Here is a 25,008-nt window from a genome sequence, read left to right as displayed (position 1 = left end):
TTCCCATATAAGCCACATACACAAACTCTCCTGTTATTTATTAATCTTACACTGGCATAATACATTTGTTGTGTTAATGAACAATACTAATCCATTTTTGCTTTCTTAAGTCCATACTATATTCGGATTGCTTTACTTTGTCCAGGATCCCAGATTACATTTAGTCATCATGCCTTCTTAGGCTGTCTTGGCTGTGACAGTTTCTCAGACTGTTTTTGTTTTCAATGGCCTTGACATTTTTAAAGAGTACTATTCACATACTTAGTATTAAATAGAATTTCCCTATAATGTTTTTATGACTAAAGTGGAGGGATGGGTTTGGGGGAGGAAGACCATGGAGATAAAGTGCCATGTTCCTGTCTTATCAAGGGTGCACAGTGTCAACATGACATCACTGCTATAAACTTACCACTTTCTGTCCCTTTCTATACTGATTTGTTTGTTTGTTTGTTTGTTTGTTTTGAGATAGACTATCACTGTGTGGCCCTGGGCAAAGTGCTGTGGCATCATCATAAGGTTGGTCAGAGCAACCTTAAACTCTTGAGCTCAAGCAATTCTCTTGCCTCAGCCTCCCATGGAGCTGGAACTCCAAGCACCTGCTGTGGCACCAGGCACCAGTTTTTCTATTTTTAGTAGAGATAGGGTTTCACTCTTGCTCAGGCTGCTCTCCAACTTGTGAGCTCAAAACAGGGATGAGCCACTGTGCCTGGCCTTATGTTGCATTCTTTTGAAGGAAGTCACTATGCCTGGCTCACACTTACAAAGTGCAGAGTATTTACAGAAGTGATTTACAATCCAGTGAGCTTTTTATTTGGGTTAATGTATTTTTTGGTTCTGAAATCTGTTTGGTTCTTCTTGCATATAGAGTTTTTTGCTGAGACTCTGTCTTTCTATTCTTTTGTGGAATGCTCAGCTTTACTTCTTGGCATATTTTTAAAGTCATTGTCAGAAAATTCCAGTATATGTCATCTTCATTGTCCATGGCTTCTGTTAAATTATCTTTGTTCACACAAGTTGAGATTTTTCTGGTTCTCTGTATGCCAAGGAAGCTTTGGAGTGTATTATGGACATTTTGAATATTAAGGCACTTGGGTCATTTTTCATTTCTTTTGGGAATGTGGATTTTAAGCAGAGAATCACTCTGTTGGGTTGATTATCTTAACAGCCTCGGGGTATTGGTTTCAAAGGCAGGTTTATTTATTACAACTTATCTCAAATTTTTGCCCTCCAGATGTCGGTTTGGAACTCCAGAGTTTGATTTTCAAAGGCTTTGTTACACAGTTTGGGGTGGTATCTGTGTATACACAGATTACCGGTGAACTCTGAAATTCATAAATGACATCATGGGGTCAGGCAGCAATCTTTGCAATCTTTCCAGTGCCTTCTGGTGCCTCAGGAATCCCATTTTATTCCTCTGGCAAGAAAGCTAGAGTTTGGCCCTTACTCTCCTTGTATTTTCTGCACCTTCACCCATGTCCAGAGCCAAGTCGTGGTGGGAGGGAGAGAACAAAGGGCCAAGGCTTCTCTCAGAGAAAAGAAGGTTCATCCTCACAGACTGTCCAACAGGAGATGGTCCTGTTGCCTCCTCTCCCCCTGTTCCTACACGGCCACTGTAGCCGTGGGACTGCCTGGGACTGAGGTCAAGAGAATAGAGGAAACAAGAAAGAAACCAAAGTTAAAGGTTTCCTCTGGCTCCTCTGAGCACAGGAGCTCTCTATCTTGCCCCTCAGCTTGAGCTGCAGGAGCTGCAGGAGCTGCCCTGGAGTCCACTTCTTGGCTCCGGGATGCCTCTGGCCAATGCGGCCTCCAGTGTGAAAAGGGAGACCCCGCCACCCTTGGTTTCCTTGTCTACCAGTCTTCCTCTCTGACCCAGTGGCCACTCTTCACTCCAGAGTTCTCAGGTAGCTGCCTCTGCATCCTGCCTGCTCCTCTTCCCCACAGCCAGCCTTGTCAGCTCTTTAAGCTGAGGACCAGGGAACTCCTGTGCGGCGACATCCTGCACCCTCCTCAGGGCTCTCCCCAGTTACCAGGGCTTCCCTTTCCCTGCTCTGGAAGTAGTTTTCTCCCTCTCCTTTCCGTGTCCAGTAACACTGTTGCACATCCAGTTGGTGGTTTTCTCAGATTCCAAGTGTGTCCAGCTGTCTGCCTTTGCCCCAGGGGCAGTAACTGTGACTTCTAGGCTGCTTTGCTCTAGTCTCAGTTTTCTGAATGCAAAAAGTCCTCAGTGAGCATTTGTCTGTATCCAGTGGGTGTTTCAGGGAGCTAGTCAGTACTTTGGCGGGCTCACTGCGGAGCGTGGGGGCCTCCCTGTCCCCCAGGTGTGTGTGTTCCTGGCAGTTATCAACCCCCGGGGCCAGGGCCTGTTTCTGATTCCTAGTACGTCCCCCAGTAGATTTTCCTCCTCTCTCTGGAATTCACATCCCATTTTGCCAATTAAAAGCCTGAGTAGTTATACTTTATTTGTTCTTTTGTTGGTAGGACTGGAGACTCAGGGAGTACACTGATGATCCCATTTCTGGAGGGCTAATCATAATAAAGGATTCTAAGGAGCCGTATTCCCTGCTGTTGGTACCTCAAAAATGTTTCAGGAAGGGCCTCAGAGAGCTCTGGGGACGGGTGTGCAGGGCCTTCTGTCCAGCAGGCCCCCAAGGTGGGGACATTTCATTCCAGCCTCTGCATTATGTCCCAGGCATTCAAGTAGAATCGTACTGAAACCTAAACTAGTTTGTTCTCTTCTCCTGGGGTCAGTCCTTCTCTTAAGCCGACACTCATGTATCTGGAGGGCAGCCTTCTGAGCAGCCAGATGCCACAGTCTGGGGCCCTGGGAGGTGTCGGCCCCAGAGGCACCTGTGGTATGCCCCAGAGTGAGCCGCTCCACCCTCTCGTTCTTTCAGGAAGCCTGTGCAGCCCTGCTGGACCAGTGCCTACACTACGTGCAGTCCAGGGACCTCCACAGCGACCCCGAGAAGATGGACGACAAAGTGAGCGTGGGATTCTCCCCTCTCAGCACACCCCCCTCATCCACTGCCTCCAACCCCGGCCCGAGCCTCGTGATCGATGGGCGAAGTCTGGCCTACGCCCTGGACAGAAACCTGGAAGACAAATTTCTCTTCCTTGCCAAACAATGCCGGTCAGTTCTCTGCTGTCGGTCCACACCTCTGCAGAAGAGCATGGTGGTAAAGCTGGTCAGAAGCAAGCTCAAGGCCATGACCCTGGCCATAGGCAAGTATGTGGGCTGCTTACCAGGGCCCATCCCCCAGCTGTCCCCTTCAGCTGCCTTTTCCCAGCACGACCTGAAATTTTAGCACCCTTCCATGCTACGCCGTAGGTAGGCAAACACGTCCTTGTCTTTTTTTTTTTTTTTTGTCTGTTTATAAAATCCTACCCAGTGTGATAAGACAGGCAGCTCATTCTGAATTTAAAGCTTACCCTAGAAAGTCACAAAATACAGTAGCAGCAGTTCCAGGTGCACATCAAGGTCAATACCACTTAAGACAATGAGGTGGAGCTTTCCTTGCTTCTCGGGAAACAGGATATAAAGACCTACCAGTCCTGGGCATCCCAGGCCAGAGCAGAGGATATGGCTAAGATACCCTAAACCAAGGCTGACTTAGGGTTAAGGTTAAGAAGTTCTTTCACGAGTGGTGAGTCTCCTGCGGACCTGGGCTTTGTAATGCCACACAGACCCAGAGACTTCGTGGTGATCTGAATTCCCATCACCTCTTGTCAGCTGAGCTTTGCTGATCATTCCAAGATACGCACCTAGTTAAATAAATCTATCCTAAGATAAGAAGCACTGTTCAATTTTATGTCAGTTACTTACAGGCTGTGTAGCTGATGGTGGCTTCTCCCTGAGATAGTGTTGGCCTGGAGAGCCTTTTGGCCCCCTCTTCCAATATGGGGTGTTGGTGACTTCCAGAGCATCCCTCCTCCCACTTCTGGTTCAGGCCTGATCTCCAGCACAGGTTCCGGGAGGCACTCAACAGCCCCACCTGGGAAAGAGGTGATGGTCACTGTCTCCAGATACACAACAGTTTGGGCTCCCTGTAACTAGTCAAGAAAGTATCCAGCCTCGATTTTTCATATTACGTGGCTGATAGTTTCCAGACAGCCCTCATACACATGTAATCTACCCCTATGTGAGAGCTGGCTCTGACATAAAGAGTTCTCAACAATCAGGCGACAGTAATTGCAATACTTTCTGCTGTCTGTGACAGCCACTGCTCGTTGCAATGGGGATTGCTGCCCTATCCCAATAGTCCCCCCACCTCCCAACCTGGCCCCAGGAGCCCACCATAGAGCCTGAGATGCGGTGGGATTAGGACCGTGCATTTGTTGTAAAGACCTGGCCCTGCACATCTGCTAAGCAGCGTGCACAAGTGGACACAGGGTGTGTGCCCAGGAGGCAGGAGGGAAGTGAATGGCCATAGCCTCTAGTCCAGGCTGAGGGAGGACAGGCAGCTCCTCCAGGCCTGGGTCCCTCCCTGGAGAGGCTGTCCTGAACCATCAGGTGCCTGATGTGCCTGCGGCCTTCAGGTTTCCTGGGCATGTGCTCTGGGCAGGAGCTGAGGTGGGTGTGCAGGTCAGCCAGCACCTCTCACTGCTCACCCTCCTCCTTTGAGCATTGGTACATTGTCTGTGCCAGGAATGTGAGGTCAGCGTCAGCCTCATAAGGCTGGAGTAAGATAGGAATGATCAATCCAGTTATCCCTACCTGGTCAGCGTCTGGCCCAGCCACTCAATCAGTGGTGTCTGGCATTGATTTACAAAATGGGAGGAAAGTCTTGGCTGGCTAAACAGAAAGAAAAAACAAACTAGAATCTAAAAAGGGATAAGAGAGTAATGGCCATAAGAACAGTAGTTTGTTGCTTTGCTCATGAGTTAAAGCATCCGTGCACCTCCTCCTCAGTTTCTAATGGAGAGAGCGCAATTCAGCACACTCTGAATGTCACATTCTGGAGAAGGCTGTACAGATATCTATTGCTTCACAGAATTTCAGTTTGGCAAATATTGACTGATCACCCATGTTTGGGCCCAACCTAATAAAGAACAGGAAAATACAGGAAAGAGATGTCCTATAGCCATGGTCTGAATCACTCTGACCTGCTATGTCCACACCTTTTACATTTGTGCAGCTTGAGACAGATGCTGTGATTTGGCTGTTCTGCTGCTCCGTTCTAAGAACGATTACTGATGTCTCTGCTTGCTTTTCCCCAAAGATGTCTCATGCTCTGACCTATGCCCTGTGTTCCTAAACATTTTCTGTCAATAGCTTAACAGAATAAATAGAAGCTCTCTTTAGTTGCACCCTTAGTGGGCCCAGAGGTCAAGGTGGCTGATACGCTGGCAGCTCACCAGTGTGCAAAGAGAGCTCTGTGGTTTGCTGAGCGGGACACAGCTTCATGCCTTTAGTGTAGAAACCACTTATGGAAGTATGAGCTGAGTAGCCTTGGCTGCCTGGATGGAATAGTTTAATCACTGTGATGAAGGTGACGATGATGGCATCTCTCATGCTCTGGACACCATGGTAAGGTCCCGATGAGCATATAAGAGTGAACACTGCAGGGCAGTTGGTATGGGAGCGGTGTCTGGGCTCTAGGATGCTTCCTTAGCGTCCCTCAGGGTGCTGGCAGCTGCAGGCCCGGCTCCATGATATATTGTGACTGTCTAACTCGGTTCCCCCAGTATCAAGGCCAAGCTGCCTTTCCCTCGGTCTTCCCTGTGACTCTCTCATGGGACTCAGTCCTGCAAGGTGCCAAGAAAACCCACTGAGTTGATGTGATTCTGTACAACCTGACTCAAACAGTTCTCCTTGCCTGTGCTGTTTCCAGGTGACGGAGCCAATGATGTCAGCATGATCCAGGTGGCAGATGTGGGTGTGGGAATCTTGGGCCAGGAGGGCATGCAGGTAAAGACCCCTCGGCTCAGCTGTCCTGTGGGACCACATGGTCCTGTTGACCCTTTGTCCTATCACACTGTGAGCTGTCCCAGCTTCCTCTGGGCTCTCAGGAAGCAAAAGGTTTGCCCTCAGCACAGCTGATGTTAGGAAGAAGAAGCAATGTGTGACAAACACATCTTCCTATATTATAAGTATATTTTTGAGAAGTGGTTGGGGAGAGGCAGGGTGACTCATCGCCTTCTGTCTGGCCTTTCATGGCCCATCCCTGGAAGGCACTTTTTCCTGTTCCTGGACACTTAATGATACTATTTAAAAAAAAGAAAAATGACTTTACTGTGGGTGGACATGTGGTGTCACTGTAAAAATAGAACATAGCCATCTTGACTCACATGAAGATTCAGCTCTGCGTTTTTCATTTGTCACTGCCCATTCTCAACGTGCGATCCAGACACTGGACAAATGAGTTAATTAAAAATGTGCTTCTTTTGGATGTAGTGTAACAGCCCTTTCCAACATTTAGTTGTGTTTGAATCACAGCGTTTTTTTTAATAGGTAGAGACTCCAGGGAACAGTATGTTCTTGCAAAAATCAGGATACTGACCTTCCTGTATTCATAGCTCATTTATTCCCTGATTCATTCATTCAATCGGGAATTATTTACTGGGCACAGACGGTGTGTCAGGCCCCTGAAAAGCTCATGAATTTTCTTACTTGTTATTAAGATAACTGTCTGCTGAAGGTGCCACGCTGGAAGCACAGCCGTCCCATCTCAGTCCCGTCCTCGGCACTTCCCTAGTCCCCTGCCTTCACCAGCCCTGAATCACTGTGTTCTGTTACACATATGTTTTTCCTTCATTCATGAAATTAAAAACAGAGTCCACCTTGGCTCCCTGTCTTCACAGCTCCATACATGGTGGGGTGGGGGAGAGCTAAAAAAACCTTTACTGAATGAATGAACAAAATGGTTAATTCATTCTGACTTTGTCAACATTGCCCGTTTTCACTATTTTCTATAGCAAAAAGCTGACAAGGGCAGTGCCTTACAGCTCCCTGGGTAGAGAAACTTGACAAGTGAATACCTTTTGTATGAAAGACTGGAATGGTGAGTGTGTGGCTAGAGAGAGCCTGGCCCACCATCCATGCTTCCCTCCCAAAGGTGCAGGCACTGGACCCGCGTCCTGGGGATCTATGGGAGAGGTGGTGAGAACCTCTGAGCACGTGCCCCAAGATGCAGCTTTGAATGGTGTGATTTGCCAGAGGATGTGCCCAGGCCCATCTGTATTTATTTAAAGCTGCACACCTAGCCAGGGGTGGTGGCTCGCGCCTGTAATCCCAGCACTTAAGAGGATGAGGCCAGTGTATTGCTTGAGCCAGAGCGAGACCTCGTCTCTAAAAAATAGCCAAGCATTGTGACAAGCTACTTGGGAGGCTGAGGCAACAGAATCACTGTGTTGTACTCATTTGCCACCTGGAAGAAAGACTTGGACCCCACTTCAGGTGGTGATTTATTACAACTGCACAGGGGACCTTGGTGATTTATTACACTTGCGCAGGGGACTGCTGCCCAAAGGCAAATGGCCCCGAAATGAGGAGCAGGCTGATTTTTATACCATTTTTGTGCTGTGTTGGCAAGCAGGCACAGAAGCAGAACATGGCTGGTCAGCTCATGGGGTAGCTTGGGACAGGGTTACAGTGAGTTTGCTCAAGGGGTTACATCGTGGTGGTTGGCACTGGGACAAACTTAGCTTGGGAATCTCTGCTTGAGTAAGCTGTCACCATTGTTTTACCTGTGGCTAGGAGTTTTTGGGAACTCAGGGAACTTCCTCATTCTATTCTGAAACCTGTTCCTGGATTTTGCCGGGGGTGGGGGGTGGGGGATGGGGTTGAGACGTGTGGGGACTCAGGCTGAGACAGTTAGGGGCCCTATAGGGGTCCTTTTGCTGGTTATTACGATTGGCCCAAGAGTTGGAGGTTGCTGTCAACTAAGACGTCACAGCACTATACCGAGGGTGACCATGTGAGACTCTGTCCACCCCCACCCCCCAAAGAAAGGTGCACACCTTTATTGGGAAAGTGAGACGTATGATGGTGACAGGGCTTGATAGCTTTTCTTATTGTTGTTCAAGTGCCTTATTCTCAGGTGACTAGGCCCCTATTGCTTGCATTTTTGTCCACCAAACAAAGGGACAGCTGAGTCCTTTGAGAGATAGGCTGCAGGATGCTGAGGCAGCAGGGATGTCGGGGGTCACAGCTGAGCCCCCGAGGATGAGTCACGAGGAGTTGTAGCTCCTGGGTGCAGCCAAGATGGGGAGGCCATCCCAGGCAGGGATGAACAGGAGCCCGCTGCTCCCAGGGAGCTGGGTCTTCCTGGGCTCCCCTAGTCCTCTGTGTGGGCCACACACCCCTGAGAGCTGAGCACTGGGAAGGGGACCAAGTATATAGTGTGCTCACAACATCTCCAATTCTGGTTTTCATGGAATTTCCAGAAAAGCTGGTGGTGTTTGGGAGGGCCACTTTCCTTTTTTTTTTTTTTCGTAGAGACAGGGTCTCACTTTATGCCCTTCTGTAGTGTGCCGTGGCCTCACACAGCTCACAGCAACCTCCAACTCCTGGGCTTAAGCGATTCTCTTGCCTCAGCCTCCCGAGTAGCTGGGACTACAGGCACCCACCACAATGCCCGGCTATGGGAGGGCCACTTTCACAGAAGGACAGGGATTGTGTTTGGGGCCTAGACTTGGGGTAGGATGGTGAGCAGAGCTGCTATTGCTTCTTCAAAGATAACCTGGAGGCCCACCTTGTAGGCAAGTAGCCTCTGTTCTTTTTTTTTGGTGGAGGGGTGGGGGGTTGAGACAGTCTCACATTGTCACCCTTGGTAGCCATAGTGTCATGGCTCACAGCAGCCTCAGATTCTTGGGCTTAAGTGATCCTCTTGCCTCAGCCTCCCAAGTAGCTGGGACTATAGGTACCTGCCACAATGCCCGGCTATTTTTAGAAGTGGAGTCTCACTCTGACTCAGGCTGGCTGATCTCAAACTCCTGAGCTCAGGTGATCTACCCACCTCAGCCTCCCAGAGTGCTGGGATTACAGGCGTTTGTAGCCTCTTTTTAACAACTGTCCATTTTGACTGAGTTTTTACACTGACTCTGTTGAAGATGGGGATCATGTCTGACTCATGACAGTAGTGGGGTGTTAAAAAATGTATTCTGAGAGAATGAGTCATGGGATAGGTGAATGAAGCGTTAAAGAACAAACAGCCATTTAACTATGACATTGACGGGAAGACATATAGAGACCCTTTCTTTGAAATCCTTAACATTTGGTTCAGAAAATTAATGTTCTAGGATTTCAAGCTTTTCAGAACGACGTTATTCTATTTCAAGCCCACCATGAGGCATAATTCAGTCTGTTCTCTGCATTAGAGAGATCAGTTAAATGTTAAAGGCAGATTGACATTTTTGAGTAGAATGATTCTCTGAAGGTAAGAAATCTAGCTATTCCTGCCATTTTGATTTTTTTTTCCAAATAAAGAAATTCATCATATAATGAGGTTTCAAGTTATTCTGGGGACAAAAAGTATCATTTTTGTGGCATTTTTCTGGCCCTGTTAGCTGGATTGTGCAAGCACAATGCCCAGAAAAGTGCGGGAGACTCTGGTGTCCTTCCTGTCCTGGAGGAAGCACACATCTCCGTCCTACCCGCTCCCCATGCACTGCCCACAGCCGGCGTCCCAGGACAGAGTATGTGGGAAGCCAGCAGAGCTGTGGGCCTGGCCCTGCCACAGAGCCATGTGGACAACAACCCAAAATGCACCTCCCAGGGGGGCCGATGTCTGTCTCTGATCCACACAGAGGGAGCAGCTTTGGCTCCTCTTGGGGTGGACATAGGGTGATTTAGAGGAAAACAACCTCTGGGGGTGGAGAAAGGCAGGGAAACGTCATGCATCTCTGTGGTTTTTGACTTATTAAAAAACAGCATGAAAAATAAAAAGCAAACCCTTTTTAAAACCCATCAATTATATATATTTAAAACATTGAATGACTCCTATCACACAGTGTACCCCAGCCAGTGTGTTTGGGGATGTCACATTGTTGTAACTGAAGGGACAGTGAGGTGCAAGCCTTGGGAAGCCACTTTGCCCTGTGATAGCTTTGCCCTGTGGGTTTTCCCTTCTCTGCATTTTGGGGAGAGAAGACAGATCAGATGTGGAGGGAAGCATCGCTGGTAACAGAAACACCTCTCCCTTTCAAGGCAGTGATGGCCAGCGACTTCGCAGTGCCGAGATTCCGACACCTGGAGAGACTCTTAATTGTTCACGGACACTGGTGCTATTCCCGGCTCGCCAACATGGTGCTGTACTTCTTCTACAAAAACACGGTGGGCATTTGACACCATCTTTATTTGGATGGAAAGGCCCCAAGATTCATAGGCCTGTCACCTGAATGAGGCTGGTGGGCTACCCCATGACCTCCCACTCCCTCCTGCCTCATGGCCTTTGTGAGTTTCCCCTAGTCCTGGCCTTGCTCTGCACCCTATAGGCTCAGAGTCATGGGTACATAAGAGCCGCTGCCCCTCTGAGCAGAACAGTGGTGAGAATAGGTAGATAACACTAGGAAGTCCACTTACGGGTTTGCAATGATAAGTCATGGAATCAAGAGGCCAGCAGTTTGCACAGGGTCACATAGCTAAGCAGGTCTTGGAGACTTCATTAATCCAGGCCACCTGCCACCTGCTGCTGTCCACTGTCCATATGCTTCCCAGGAGCATGCTGCTGAGCTCTGCACAAACAGGGTCCTCTCGCCAGCGCTTGCTCTAGAATAGACAGGGAAAATCAAATGGTAAGCAGAAGCATGCCTGGTGGCCCTGGGACCAGAAGGAGGGACTTGGTCACACTGTAATTCCCACACTGAATGGCCTCTGTCAGGATGAGCCCACGTGAGGCCAGTTTGGTGAGTCCCCGGGTCAGGGGGGCTTGGAGAGGGCAGGAAGGGGGCCGCCTTGCCACACTCTACTGTATTTGCAGGGCCGGCAGGTCCCCTCTGATCACCTCAATCTGTGGTTCAGTTGCCACTCCTTGAAGTCATGCACAACCAACTTGGCTGGGAGTAATTCTGTCTCTGGGGACTGTGAAGACAGGTCTCTGACCCATTTCATTGGCTCTTGATGTTGCACTCTTAGTCTCTGTTTGTCAGACAGGTTGGGCCACCTGGCCTCCTGAGAACCTTGCCCCACTTAAAAGAGATTTCTAGATAGCCTGCTTGGGAGTTGCTGAGTCTTGTGGCTCCTGCCTCTGACAACTTGCAGCTGAACATGCAAACAAGGAGATCAAATAAATAAACTCAGTGACCTTCCAGGGCAGTCCCATAAATCTAGCTGTCTTGACAACAGCACTTCAAGCTCAAAATTATCCTAGACACTTTTGAAAAGAGAAAAGAGTAAAATAAAATAAATTAAAAGGTATGTTCTTTTCCCTGTTTCCATACACAAATCTCTGTTAGCTCACTCTAAGCTGCCGCCAGCCCTGCTCTCATTCACATTCCTGTTTGCTTTAGAGACGACTTCTGCCTTTCGTTTTCCATCTCTATCACCCCCTCACTCTCACCCAGTTTTTGAACCATCTTCTAGTAAATGAATACAGATGCTCAGAACTACTCAGGGCATGTCTAGTTTGATAGATTTGGTCCTGGAAATCAATTCAGGTTAGGTTCTGCTGGGGACTGCATCTGCAGAAGCTTGTGCCAGGCTGCCCCGTGCTTGCTAGCTCACGAGTCCTTTCCATCGACGTCCTGGTGTTGAATCCCTGGCACAGTGAGACCTCAAGTACACAACTGTAAGCCTAGAGGTCCCCAGGTCCCAAAGGAATGGATGGGTGAGTGGGACTGGGTGGGCCCTTTTCCATCGCTTATTAGCTGTAGCATCTTGAGCAAGACATTTGCTGCCTTTGGATTTTTTTTTTTCAATCTTGAAAAACAAAATGTGCAGTGAGCTAGACCATCTCTGTAATTCCCAATTAACATAGCTTATATTGAGAGGATGGTAATAACGATACAGGCCAAACCATTCAGCAGTTCAGATGCAAACAAAGGCCAGAGTGGCCACCTGGAGAGGGCAGAGCCTCCTGCCTGCCTCTCTGAGCTCCCTCCTCACCACAGGGCACAGCAGAGAGGAGACCCCTGATTTTATTCCATAAAAACACAGGATCTTTTTTAACAAGCATTAATCTACATGAAGAGCTTAAGGATAATCACTGTGCCTCCTCAAATGAGAAATTCATCAGTTCTAGGAATAAGTTGGCCATCCTTTCCAATAAAGAGCAGAGAAGAAAGGTTTCCATAGCAACCATGGTTTAGGAAGAAAGCTCCTTGGTACTACAGGGGAGAACAAAAAACCTCTGTATCTAAGGACTTTTCTTCCTCTTTTACTTGACTCCATTTGTTCACTGATGATTCATTAGACCGAATCTGCTGGGGTGGGAGGAAGAAAGTCAGCCGTGGGAGTGAGGAGGGGGAGAAAGTCAATGGAAAACAAAATCCAAATTAGTCAGTTTTCAGTGTGCAGGCGGGAAGTTACATTTTCAGAGATTTAAATCATGGATTGAAACAGGATTTGGAAGATAGATGTCAAGGTAGGTTTCATCAACGTAGATTATTTCTTCCATTATGACAACAAGCCATTTTCAGGTCAAGAAACCACAATCTCAGAGAGGTTAAGTGGCTGATTTAGGCTCAGAAGGTAGATAGTTGCAGGTCCAGAACCAAATCCAGGCCATGGGGTGCCCAGCACGGTACAGCATGTCCTCCAGGCCACCACCCACCCCCTCCTTGGTTGAACAAGTTGGGTTCCTTACTCATACTGTGACAATGGTCAAGTCATTTAACATCGTGGAAACTCTATTTCCTTTTCTCTAAGTGGAGTAAGAACTCTGTCACAGCTTGAGCTTCAAAGAAGGGAAATAGCTACTCCCACTAACAGCATGCTATAGGTGAGCTCTTAAGAGAGTGCAGGGACTCTGCTGAGTGCTCGAAATGCACTAGGTCCTTTAATCCTCGCACCCACCCCATGGCTAAGTGTCATTGAGGTGTACACCCATGCCATGGACCAGGAGACTGAGGTAGAGGGGGCTGAAACGATCCATGCCAAGTTGCACAGCTACTAAGTGTAAGGATGCTTTGCCACTGCCAAACTGCCGTGTGCTCAGGCCACTGGTGTCTATGGATCTGGTGACAGTGAGCAGAGATCCAGCCCAACTCCCACTGCGACTGAGCGGGGCCTTGGAGAGGCTGATTCAGCCTACCCAGCTCTCACTTTCCTACATCCAGCAGAGTGCCCATCAAGTAACCAGGGCTCAGCCACGGCAGTGAGGGCAGCATGGTCATCAGCTTTCCTGTTACCTATGCAAGGGGAGGAATTGTCCTCTGCCCCTCCTCACCTTCAGGGCATGCGACTAAAGAGGTGACAGGGTCAGAGATGTAGCCACAGATATGAGGTTTTGTTTGGGGTCACAAAGGGAGGAGGATCACTGGTGAAGGAATCTCAGGCTCTCTTGAAATGCAAGCAGCCCTAGACCCCTTGTCAAAGGTTGATTTTGTTTTATGTTGATGATCTGTGGTTCTTCAGGCACAAACCCTCATCCTTCCAAGGGATGCTCCTGGGAATTCCCAACTCCTCTGCCAGCCCTTCATGCCTAAGGGGATAAGGAGGGCACAGGAGGGGGAGGCAGAGGCCAGCCACAAGTGCTCGAGGTGAGGTTAGGGCCACTGTCTCTGGGGGAAATCCGGCCAGTGCACGCGTTGGTCACAGCGAGCCCCTACATGACTCAGAGCCCTGTCTGAGGGCCTGGAGGCAGACTGAGACTCAGCTGAGCCCTCCCTTGATTCCAGATGTTTGTGGGGCTGCTGTTCTGGTTCCAGTTTTACTGTGGCTTCTCTGCGTCCGCCATGATCGACCAATGGTATCTCATCTTCTTCAACCTGCTCTTCTCCTCGCTTCCCCAACTTGTGACTGGGGTGCTGGACAAGGATGTGCCAGCCCACGTGCTGCTGAGCAAGCCCCAGCTCTACAGGAGCGGCCAGAACATGGAGGTAACGCACCAAGTCTGCCCTCCCTGGCTCCTGCCCTCCGGGTTCACTTTCTGGAGAGGGCGTGTCCCCAAGCCTGCCTTTAAAAGGACAGCCTGGACAAATTGTTAAAATTCTAGAATCTGACCTGTGAAGGGAGAGAAAGGGATGCTGTCTGCTCGCCTCTGTAGCACAGAAAGTATAGTGAGTGGAAGCTGCCTCCAGGGTCACCCGCAGCCCCAGAAAGGCCCATGAGGAGTCACAGGTGATCACTGAGGCCTGAGTAGGATTTAAAAAAAAAAAGTGATTTCTTTTGAATAGGAATTAAGAAGACAGACCCACAGAGAAACTGCAGAACTGTTCAAAGAACAAAAAGTTGTAAATATATGGTCACATTTATATACCAAGTAGACTAACAAATTAATAATGACAGATTCTTCCTAGCCAGCCACTAAAGCAGACCAGGTGGTCCAGTGTTTTCCAATCTTTTTTAAATCTCACAGCTCACTTAAACCTATAGCTAAATTTCCTCGGCACACTTACATTATGTTGATCCAAAAAAAGAGTGCTTTGAACTTCTTTTGAACATAATTTAATTAAAGTCTTTAAAATTTTTTCTCAGCACACGTAGGATCCTCTTGCAGCCCACCCGTTGCAAATCAGTGATCTAAGTGTTTCTCTGTGCCCAGTTTGATTCGCTCTACGTGTGGAAGAAGAATACAGAGTCTCATTTCTCCCATGTGTACAACAATCTCTAATTTAAGATTTGTTCTCTTACAAGCTAACTTCTCCTGGCTGGCTTTGTGGATGATCAGTTCCCATAGAAGTTGGTCCAACATGGTCAGAGGGTAGGGAGGACCGCGGGGGCCTGGCACATGGGGCATTCCCAGCTTCGGCCTGCCGTGGGACAAAGGTGCTGGGAGTTCCTCCTGTGGAGTTAGATGACCCGCGGGAAGAGCCGAGCCAGCACTTCACCAGGTGCTTGGTGGGAGCCCCTCTGTCCGCTCTGTACTTCCTGCAGACCAGTTTCTGGCCAGTTGCTTAAGCACTTTGCAGGGTTTGGTACAGACTTGGTCGCCTGGGTAATGAAGGCTCTATCCATCTATATCCATGTTACTTTTGCTTGTGGGTATGTAACTTTTTGAACCTTGGGATACATCCATATTCTACTTTTAAAAAATTTGCTTGTAAGAAACATTCTAAGGGACCCTCTACAAAGGGAGGCAAACCCCTGACAAAGCAGAAGAAATAAAAGGGCTCAGATTGGGGGAAACACCCACAGTTTCAGATGCTTTCCCTTGCAAGATTTAGAGTCAGTTCTGTCCTTTCTTTCTTGGAGAAAAAAATAGGGGGGAAAAGGAGGGGGAAAAAAGGTTGTATCTTTTTACTGTGGACCTCAAACTCGGGGAGGTCTGCAGGTGCTTGTGTCGTGTTCCCGTCTGCCCTGTGGGGCCTCCCGCTCCAACAGCAGGTGCTCCGCTCCCGCCTCTACCAGAAGATACTTACTCAGGAATAGTGCCTTCAACGGGAATGCAAGTGCCAAAATCAATGACAAGGAAGGCCAAGGGAGACAAAGGATTTTAAAGGAAAAACTGAGCAGAAAAAAATATTTCCAGATAACTATCCTGGGCCACAAGGCTCAATAACTAGAGTGGTGCCGGTCCCAGCACAGACAGGCAGTGGCTGGGTAGACGTCCTCACGGATGCATCGGTTGTGATGGCCTCTGTGCAAAGCTGGAGGTTTCATGGTCTTTTCTGATAGCTTTTGCTAGCAGGCATTTATGCATAAGAACCCTCCCCTCCTGGCCTTCCCCAGTTCTGTCTGTCCTGGGTGTGTGTTTGGTTGTCTTTTTCAACACAAGTGACCCATTTGGGTTCTGACGACTTGAGGGAGAACACTGGGCACTTCCCGTCATCTCCCTGCTCTCCTTCTGTTTCCAGGAATACCGGCCATGGACGTTCTGGTTAAACATGGTCGATGCTGCCTTCCAGAGCCTGATTTGCTTTTTCATTCCTTACCTGGTAAGTTGGCACCCAGCACAGTTTTCCCCATCAGCTGTCTTCAGGGACCCATCGATACAAGATGCCGCTGTCTTCCAGGCCTACTACAATTCAGATGTGGACCTGTTTACCTGGGGGACGCCCATCACCGCGATCGCACTGCTCACCTTCCTGCTGCACCTGGGTATTGAAACCAGAACCTGGGTAAGAGTCAGCTGCTTCCACATCCGGAAGGACGGTGATGCTGCGGGCCCCACACTTTCCTGCAGATTCCACGAGACCTAGAAGGTTTTATGAGCAGATAGGAGACTGCAAAGCCTACCTCACGGTGATGAAAAAGAAAACAACATCTACCCGAGTGCCACCCACGCTGCTCCTGGGTGGCACTCTGCTCCTTCCCAGATGCATCGTCCCCTGTCCCTCTCATCCTTCTCTCCCACCCGACTCCATCTTTTCACCTGTGTGTGTCCACGGGCTCCCGAGGCTTCCTTAAGCCCCACCGACTTCCCATAAGAAAGACCCCAGTTTTTAACTGAGCCCTGAGAACATGCTGCCCACTCAGGGGTGACTGGTGCACTTTTCTTGTCACCATTGTCACTTCCGAGTTGAAATAAAAGCCCTTTCTTTCCTTCTTCCCCCTCAGACCTGGCTCAACTGGATAACTTGTGGCTTCAGCATTCTTTTGTTTTTCACTGTGGCTTTGATTTACAACTCTTCTTGTGCAACGTGCTACCCTCCGTCCAACCCTTACTGGACTATGCAGACGTTACTGGGCGACCCTGTGTTTTACTTGATATGCCTCATAGCACCTATCACGGCCCTGCTGCCCAGGTGAGCGGCAGAGGCGAGTGTAAGGCCGGATGGCCCTTGTGTTGCTCTCGTGCCCTGCAAGTCTCGGGAAGTGCAATGTCTAACTTTCTCTTAATATGCTCTTTCCAGATTGTTTTTCAAAGCCCTCCAGGGAAGCCTTTTCCCCACCCCACTGCAGCTGGGACGCCAATCAGCCAGGAAGTTCCCCAAGAGATTCAGCACTCCCACAGAGACTTCTCAGGGACGCCCCGGGGGAGATGTAACCCCTGAGCACTCCACCAGAGAAAACATCAGCCCCTCTGCGCCCCTGTCCCAAGACTGTGCCTCCCACACTTCTTGGCACACGCAGCCAGCTTGCTCCCCAGAGGCCAGCGGGGAGCCCAGCGTGGTGGACACCAGTGTGCCTTTGAGGGATGACACCGTACTGGAGGGGCTGAGCACACAGGCCCCAGGGTCCTCCATGTGGGGGGCAGCGGTCCCGGAAGGGTGTCCCGGGGAGTACAAAGTGAAATCCACCAGTGCCAGCAGGGCGGCTCCTCTGTCGTCTCTCTTCAGCCTGCCCAGCTTCAGCTCACTCAACTGGATCTCCTCCCTGTCACTGGTCAGTGGGCTGGGGAGCGTCCTGCAGTTCTCCCGGAGCAGTTTGCAGATGGACAAGCAGGATGGGGACTTCCTGTCCAGCCCCCCTCAGGCAGAGCAGGACTTACGGGGACAGACCACAGACTACTTCTAGGAGCACCTTCAGGGGGTTGCAGCTGACTGCGGTTGCCAGGGAAACCTTGATTTCAAGACTTTTTTATATATATATATATATAACATAGATGTTAATATTATTTATGTTTATTATTTGCACAGAAGAATTCTAGGGAGATGTATTTTTAAATGTTTCCAAGGCTAACACAGGAAACAAGAGGTACCAAAAAAAAAAAGTTTTATTTTTCAAAGTTCTACATAGAGTATATTGAAAAGAAAAATAAGAGCTTTAAAATATATAAAAGTTTTAAAGAAGAATGACACTTGAAAAGTGTTTAGATTTATTTTTTCATCTCATTTTGTAAGAAAATGCAGTACAGTTTGTTTTCTGCGACATTCGTGTCCTTTGCCTATGTGGGGCTGAGCGCAGTGACCCTGGGCAGATGCAGAGACATGTGACAGGTGACAGAGGGCAGAGCAGGCGGCCCCCCCAGGCAGGTCCCTCACTGGCTTCCACTTCCACCCACAGGGGAGGTCGAGGGCTCCCCTCACCCAGAAAAGGGAAAGCGAGACCTCAAGAAAAATTCATGTGTGAAGTTCATTCCAGCGTCCCATTCTCCACAGGCATTTCATAAAGATCTCCCTGTGGGTATCAGTCCTTATGCAGTATTTTGCCTGAAAATCATAAAAAGCAATAAACACCTTTCACTTTGCAAAAAAGCGTGTCCTGTTGTCGCTGTGTCCTATGAAGTGGTTAGTGTCTGACCTCACAAAGTGTGATCTCATTGCCGCAGAGCCAGCCTTTCAGACTTGGCCTCAGTTTTGTTGACACAGGCACCACTGTCCCTACACAGCCTATTGTGCCTGGGTGCCCTGCACCAGGCTGTCAGCACCCCCAGGCCCTTCCTGCCAAGGGATGAGGCTGTTCAAGTGTGAGTGCCCAGGCGTTGGTCTGATGAGCCGTCAGGTTTCTCCCCCTAGAAAAGGAAAAGGGAGAAAATGAGAGAAACCCGAGACAGTTCTGAGGCATTTCCTCTTCTCGGCCCTGCGGGGTGTGGCATAGGCAGGGCGCGCTCCCTCCAGCACAGCACTTGTGACTTCTGTGCAGAGAACAGCAACACGGACAGGGCCAAGGATGACAAATTCCTGAGCGCAGCATAGCAGGAAAGAACGACGAGTTGTCCAGTGAGTGAGGCTCATTGCAAGTAACAGAAAGAGCACCTCACTCGGCTCAGTTGGAAAAGGAAGGCTTAACTCGCTGTCCACAAGACCAAAGAGAGGGTGATTGGACTAGGCATTTTAAACCGCGATTTTTCTCTCTTCCCTGAGCGTTCAAGGTCAGTGATGTCCTAAAGCAGCCTCTGTTCCTATGATATAATGGCGGGAGTCTCAGGATGGAGCTACACCTGTTGCTTTCTGAACAGAAGACATTCATCTCCATACTCCAAATGGAATCCCAGTTTCCTTAGCCCCTCCCTGTGTACGTTGCATGACGTCCTCAGAGTGGAAAGGATTATCCTGACTGGGGCTCCCAGCTGGAGCTGGGAGAGAGGTCAGCTCCCCTCAAAGTTCCTGAGCTTTGTGAGTGAAGACTCAGAAGATTATCTGTGTCCTGTTAGATGGGGAAGACAGACAGTGGTGGGAGGCAGCTTGGCAGCTGGAAGTGCCAGACCACAGGTGACAGCCATCCCAACCCATCTCCCCCATGCCCAGGGCCACCTGATCTGTTCTGTTTTATTTTTTTGAGACAGAGTCTCACTGTGTCACCCTTGGTAGAGTCCTGTGGCGTCACAGCTCACTACAACCTCAGAGCTTAAACGATTCTCTTGCCTCAGTCTCCCAAGTAGGTGTGACTACAGGCACCCACGACAACCTTCAGCTATTTTTTGGTTGCAGTTGTCATCGTTTAGCAGACCCAGGCCAGGCTTGAACCTGCCAGCTTCAGTGTATATGGCTGGCGCTCTACTCACTGAGCTACAGGCGCTGAGCCCACCTAATCTGTTCTTGAGGCAACATGCTTCAAAAGAATTTTCTCACAACAGCGCTGCTGTTTCCTGAGTTAAGGTAAGCATATTTATCTGAATATCTGAGGGTTCAAGATGCCCCCGTTTCCAGATTTTTCCTGCATTCGTGATCTGTCTTTTTTTCCCAAAGATTGTCTTTTCTCTGCACATATTTAATACTTCCTCTTGGGAAATGGGATGGCCCAGGCAGTGGCTTCAAGAATATACACACCAAAGCTGGTTTAGGGAAATAAACGTCATAGTGGCACTGCCGCCTAGCTGCTCCTTGGGATGAGTGATGTTCACAGGTATCTGCAAAGATGATCCATCACGCTGAGTTCCATGTTAAGGTGAACATAGTACGTGTATAGGGAATGAAGTTCACAATTAACTCAGAAACGCGGAGCTCACGACAGGTCTAAAATAAGCAAGAAGGCTGGCTTTTTAACACTGGCTCTGTCCTTGGCAACAGAATAGCTGAATTAGTTATCTGACATTACACAGCGTGTGTATTTCAAAGTCAAAACTAACTAATTTTAAATGCTTAGAGGTGAAGTATTGTGACCTCTTCACCTAGTCTATCCCTGGCACTTTTGCACAGAATCTAACAGTTTGAATGTACCCAATAAATGGTTGAAGAATCCAAGAATAAATGATAATCATGAAACACTAAAGGCATTCCTGTTAAAATCAGAGTTAAAGGAAAGCTTCTTTTTATAGCCCATTATTATTTAATATTTTATGTAATTTCTGGATAATGTAATGAAGTTTTAAAAAGAATGAATATTGAATGTTAGAGACCAAGTTACTGTTACTTACACACAGAATGACGGTCCATCTAGAAGATTCAAATGAATATATTTTTAAAAGGCTCTTAGAACTAATGAGAGAAGGAACTGAATTGACTCACTGTGACAGAAAAAAACCAGCTTTCCATAGAGCAGTGACAACCAGTTACGCATCGTAATGAGACAGGAAAAGATCTCGTACAATAATACAACACCAACATCAGCAAAAATTAAAATGCTGAAGAATTATCTAAATAAGTATAAAGACAACTTACCAGATTTTAGGAAGATGTAAACTACAAAGATATGCCTCTTTTCCAGGTTAGAAAAGGTGCTGCATTCCTGACAAAATTTCTGTACTTTTTAAAACCTTTATTATTTTTTTGTTTCTTTCTTATTGTTTAGATTTTTTTAATTTAATAAAATGGTTCTATAGTTTATCTGGAAGGGTATATAGGCAAAGAAAAAAAGGAAAATTCCAACAAATAAAAGAAATGGAGAGAATTCAAGAATAGATACATGAACAAAACAGACGAGATGTATTGTTCTATGTTTTAAAAAAGGATTGAGAATCAGTGAGAAAGAAATAGTTACTAAATCACTTGGGTAACCAGTCAACAATGTGGGAAAAATTGGTTAATTCATCTGCACACAGAGTGAATTGAAATAAAATGTTAAATTTTGAATGTAAAGCCATAGTAAAATTAGAAGAAATTGAAATCAAGTATCATCAAACTTGTGGAAAGAATGACCACTTAGGCACTTGGGGCAGCTTCGGGGTCTTGCTGACCACCCCTCCCCATGGCCCCTCTGAACTGTCCCCCACATAGCTACTTTCTCAGCCTTGTCTCTTCTTATTTGCCCATTTTGGCTTTGAGGATCCTGTTCCATATTATTATTTGGGAATATCAAGCTGAACCCTCTAGGATGCTATTCTTGCAAACCCCGTAGCCACCATGTGTCAACCCTCCCAGTTGGTCCCAAGCAGGAGTTTTGTTGAGGAAATCTAGCAGAAGGGGTGACTCTCCCGCTGAGAAATTATAGGTAGAATTTATCCCTCACACACAATAAAGAAAAAAGTCAATTGCACTAAAAAATATTTCAGTAACTTGCATGTTAAATGATATTTAGAATGAAAAGACCAAACCCAGTAAGGAAAATTATATTAATAATAAATGTGGAAAAGAGCTTTATAGTACAAATAATTGCTAGGAATCAAACAGCATCAAGACCCTATTTGACCCAATTCCACTTGGAAGACTAAAGGTGAAGGAAGTAATCTTCTCTGTGTGTTGGAGAAGGAAGTCCCTAGTTTATACTTGCTTCATATTCAATTTCCTTGGCCCTATTTTCCTACTTAGTAAACCAGAACAATGCAATATTTAAAATGGGAATTATAGACAAAAATCATAGATACACAGATGACTTAAAATAAAAATAAAACACATAATGCAATGATGTATAGATTTTTTTTTTTTTGAGACACAATCTTATTTTGTTAACCTTGGTAGAGTGCTATGGCGTCACAGCTCACAGCAACCTCAAACTCCCAGGCATAAGTGATTTCTCTTGACTCAGCCTCCCAAGTAGCTGGGACTACACACACTCGCCACAACAACCAGCTATTTTTCAAGACATGATCTCACTCTGGTTCAGGCTGGTCTTGAACCTGTGAGCTCAGTCAATCCACCAACCTCAGCCTCCCAGAGTGCTAGAATTACAGGCTTGAGCCATCATGGCTGGCCCAGGCATAGCTTTTTTTTTTTTTTTAAGTAGAAAATAAATTAGAACTCTAAAAATTATATGAGCTATACCTCTCTCCCCATAAATGTAAAGGAGAAAGAAGGAATAAAAAACAGATAGACAAATACAATAGGAAACAAATAGCAAGATTATAGACTTAAACCAACCATACCAACAGTTACATTAAATGTAAGTGAACTAAAAGCTTCAATTTAAGAAAAAAGATTCTCAGTGGCTCAGCACCATAGCACAGTGGTTATAGTGCCAGCCACGTACACTGAGGCTGGTGGGTTCAAACCTGATTTGGGCCAGATAAACAACAATGACAACTGCAACAACAAAGAAAATAGCCAGGTGTTGTGGCAGGTGCCTGTAGTCCCAGCTACTTTGGAGGCTCAGGTGAGAGAATTGTTTGAGGTGGCTGTGAGCTGTGATGCCACGGCACTCTACCAAGGGCAATGTAGCGAGACTGCATCTCAAAAACAACAAAATAACGACGACAACAGAAAAAGATTTTCAGACTGCATAAAAACGTAAGAATCAACTGTGTCCACATAAATACAACACTTTGAAAGAAAAAGGATGAAAAAGAATATACCACACAAACACCACACATAACAAAAAGGGATATAATTGCATTAATATCAGACAATAGACATGAAGAGGGACTTTATATAATGAATGATTAAAAGGTCAGTTTCTGGGGGGGGGAGGAAAAGCAGAAAGAGGGACGGAGGGAGGGGGGTGGGGCCTTGGTGTGTGTCACACTTTATGGGGGCAAGACGTGATTGCAAGAGGGACTTTACCTAACAATTGCAATCAGTGTAACCTGGCGTATTGTACCCTCAATGAATCCCCAACAATAAAAAAAAAAAAAAGGTCAGTTTTTCAGGAGGACATAACAACACTACATAGTGTATGCCTAACAACCAGAGCTTTAAAATGTACATTTTTTTTCTGGCTTCCCTAAAAATAATAAACTAAAATAAAATACATAAAACTAAAACTTACTAAAGGGAGAAATAGAAAAGTCCTAAAGTGGAGGGAGCAAGATGGCGGCCGAGTAACAGCTTCCTTGCATCTGGGCACCGTGAGTCTGGGGAGATAGGACTCCAGGCATCTCTGGCTGGTGGGATCTGCCTATTATCACCCCTGCGAGGATACAGGGAGTCAGCGAGAGACTTCTGGACCCCAAGAGGAGGACTAAAACAGTGGAAAAATGGCAAGTGGTCCCATGTGTTCAATCCGTCTAAACCCGCCCTCAACTGTAAGTTCAGTAGCAGCGAGACTACAAACCAGAAAGGCCTTACCTGTGAACTGTTTTGGTGTCTTTGGACTTGGCACTCAGTTCAACGGCCTTGGGGAGAGCCTGAGCAGGAGTGTGGAGAACTTTGGCCGTTGTCTAGGGCCCCAGTCTGAGCCGCTGAGCAAGATAGAGAAAATGGTGTTTGGCTGTGGGTCACAGGGAGCCATCATGAGCCATCTGCCCCGGCAAGCTCTGCCCTCAGGGTCGCAGAGTTAGAATCAGGTGGGAGCTGGTAACCCAGCAACCGAGTAGCCTCAGGGTGGGGTCTGAGCCGACTTGCACCCCTAACCCTCAGGGGCAGAGTGAGACCGGTTTTGGCACACTGGGTAAGTGGATAGCCACTTCAGCAGTGATTCCAGCGACAAGCACTTTCCTAGGAAAGCTTCTGCTCAGCAAATTTACAAGTTCAAAGTGCCTTTTAAGTGGGCTGCAGAGAGATTTAGGGTGTCTACATGCTGGGGTTTGAGAAATCAGCAGCCTTCAGTCGTATCAGAACTGTGATTAACATCTCATACCCCAGAAGACCACGTGTTGCCCAGATAATATTCAATAACATATACATACTGCTTTGTTTTTGGTTGGTTTTTTTTTGGTTTGGTTGGTTTTTTTGTTTATTTTGATGTTGTTGATGTTGTTTTGCTTTTTAATTTCAACCTTTTCCATACAGATCCTTTTTATTTCTCAATTTTTCTAGTTTAATCATAAATTCCCATTGCTGCCTTTTTCAATAATTAGAACTTCATTTTTGCTAGTGTTTCTACTGCTATTATTTGGTTTTTCACCCAATTTTATCCCTTAAAGTTTTCTGTTTGCTTGTTTTGGTTTGATTTATAGCATTTTTGTCTTTCCTCTCTACTTCGTGGAGGTGGGGTATTCTGTCTGATCAGGTTAGCAAAGAGCTGCTGACCTCAAGGGAACCACCGAACTGGGCAAGTCAAGAAGCTGGGTTTTTTTTAAGGTTGTGTCAAAGTACCCTACTATACACCTATATTGCTCTGTCTCCCTCTTTCTGTGCCTCTCTTCTTTTTGTCAATATTCCTTTAACCCACCCCCTCTCCTTTCTCTTTTTTTTTTTTTACTTATCACTCGGTCCTCCTTTCTTTCATCCCTTTTTTGCTCTTCAACCTTCTCACACTTCTGGTCCTGTAACCCTTAGTCCACAGGCACGAGAACTTAAAGAGCAAGAGGAAGTGAAAGGAAAATTAGGGCAAGGAAACAGATAAAAGAAATCACTCATGAGGAAGAATCAGCAGAAAACTCCAGGCAACATGAAGAACCAGTCCAGAACAACCCCGCCAAGGGACCATGAAGTAGCTACTGCAGATGATTCCACAAAAAAAGAAATGTTAGGAATGACAAAAAGGGAATTTAGAATACACATGTTCAAAACAATGAAAGAAATGATGGAAACAATGAAGGAAACTGCTAATAAAGTGGAAAATAACCAACAGGAAATCCAAAAACAGAATCAAATAAGAGATGAATGATATGAAGACTATAAAAAGAATATAGCAGACCTGAAGGAACTGAAACAGTCAATTAGGGAACTTAAAGATGCAATGGAAAGTATCAGCAACAGGTTAGACCATGCAGAAGAAAGAATTTCAGAGGTAGAAGACAAAGTTCTTGAGATAACTCAGATAGTAAAAGAGGCAGAAAAGAAGAGAGAGAAAGCAGAACGTTCACTGTCAGAATTATGGGACTTTATGAA

The 25,008-nt window shown here is 47.0% G+C and overlaps 1 protein-coding gene across 1 annotated transcript in view; it reads left to right on the top strand.

Moving 5' to 3' along the window:
• ATP10A (ATPase phospholipid transporting 10A (putative)) overlaps positions 1–18,166 on the top strand; it is a 257,523-nt gene extending 239,357 nt beyond the window's left edge. Inside the window, 9 exon segments of the mRNA XM_053582015.1 lie at positions 2,895–3,222; positions 5,832–5,908; positions 10,148–10,273; positions 13,777–13,977; positions 15,895–15,975; positions 16,054–16,158; positions 16,598–16,785; positions 16,894–17,396; positions 17,399–18,166. Of these exon segments, the coding sequence (XP_053437990.1) occupies positions 2,895–3,222; positions 5,832–5,908; positions 10,148–10,273; positions 13,777–13,977; positions 15,895–15,975; positions 16,054–16,158; positions 16,598–16,785; positions 16,894–17,396; positions 17,399–17,523 (1,734 nt within the window). The 3' untranslated portion in view covers positions 17,524–18,166.
• The last annotated feature ends 6,842 nt before the right edge of the window (positions 18,167–25,008 follow it).

Source organism: Nycticebus coucang, chromosome 2, assembly GCF_027406575.1.
Source record: "Nycticebus coucang isolate mNycCou1 chromosome 2, mNycCou1.pri, whole genome shotgun sequence".
NCBI lineage: Eukaryota > Metazoa > Chordata > Mammalia > Primates > Lorisidae > Nycticebus > Nycticebus coucang.
The sequence above is the reverse complement of the archived record's forward strand: the minus strand, read 5'-3'. Positions and strand labels throughout refer to the sequence as shown.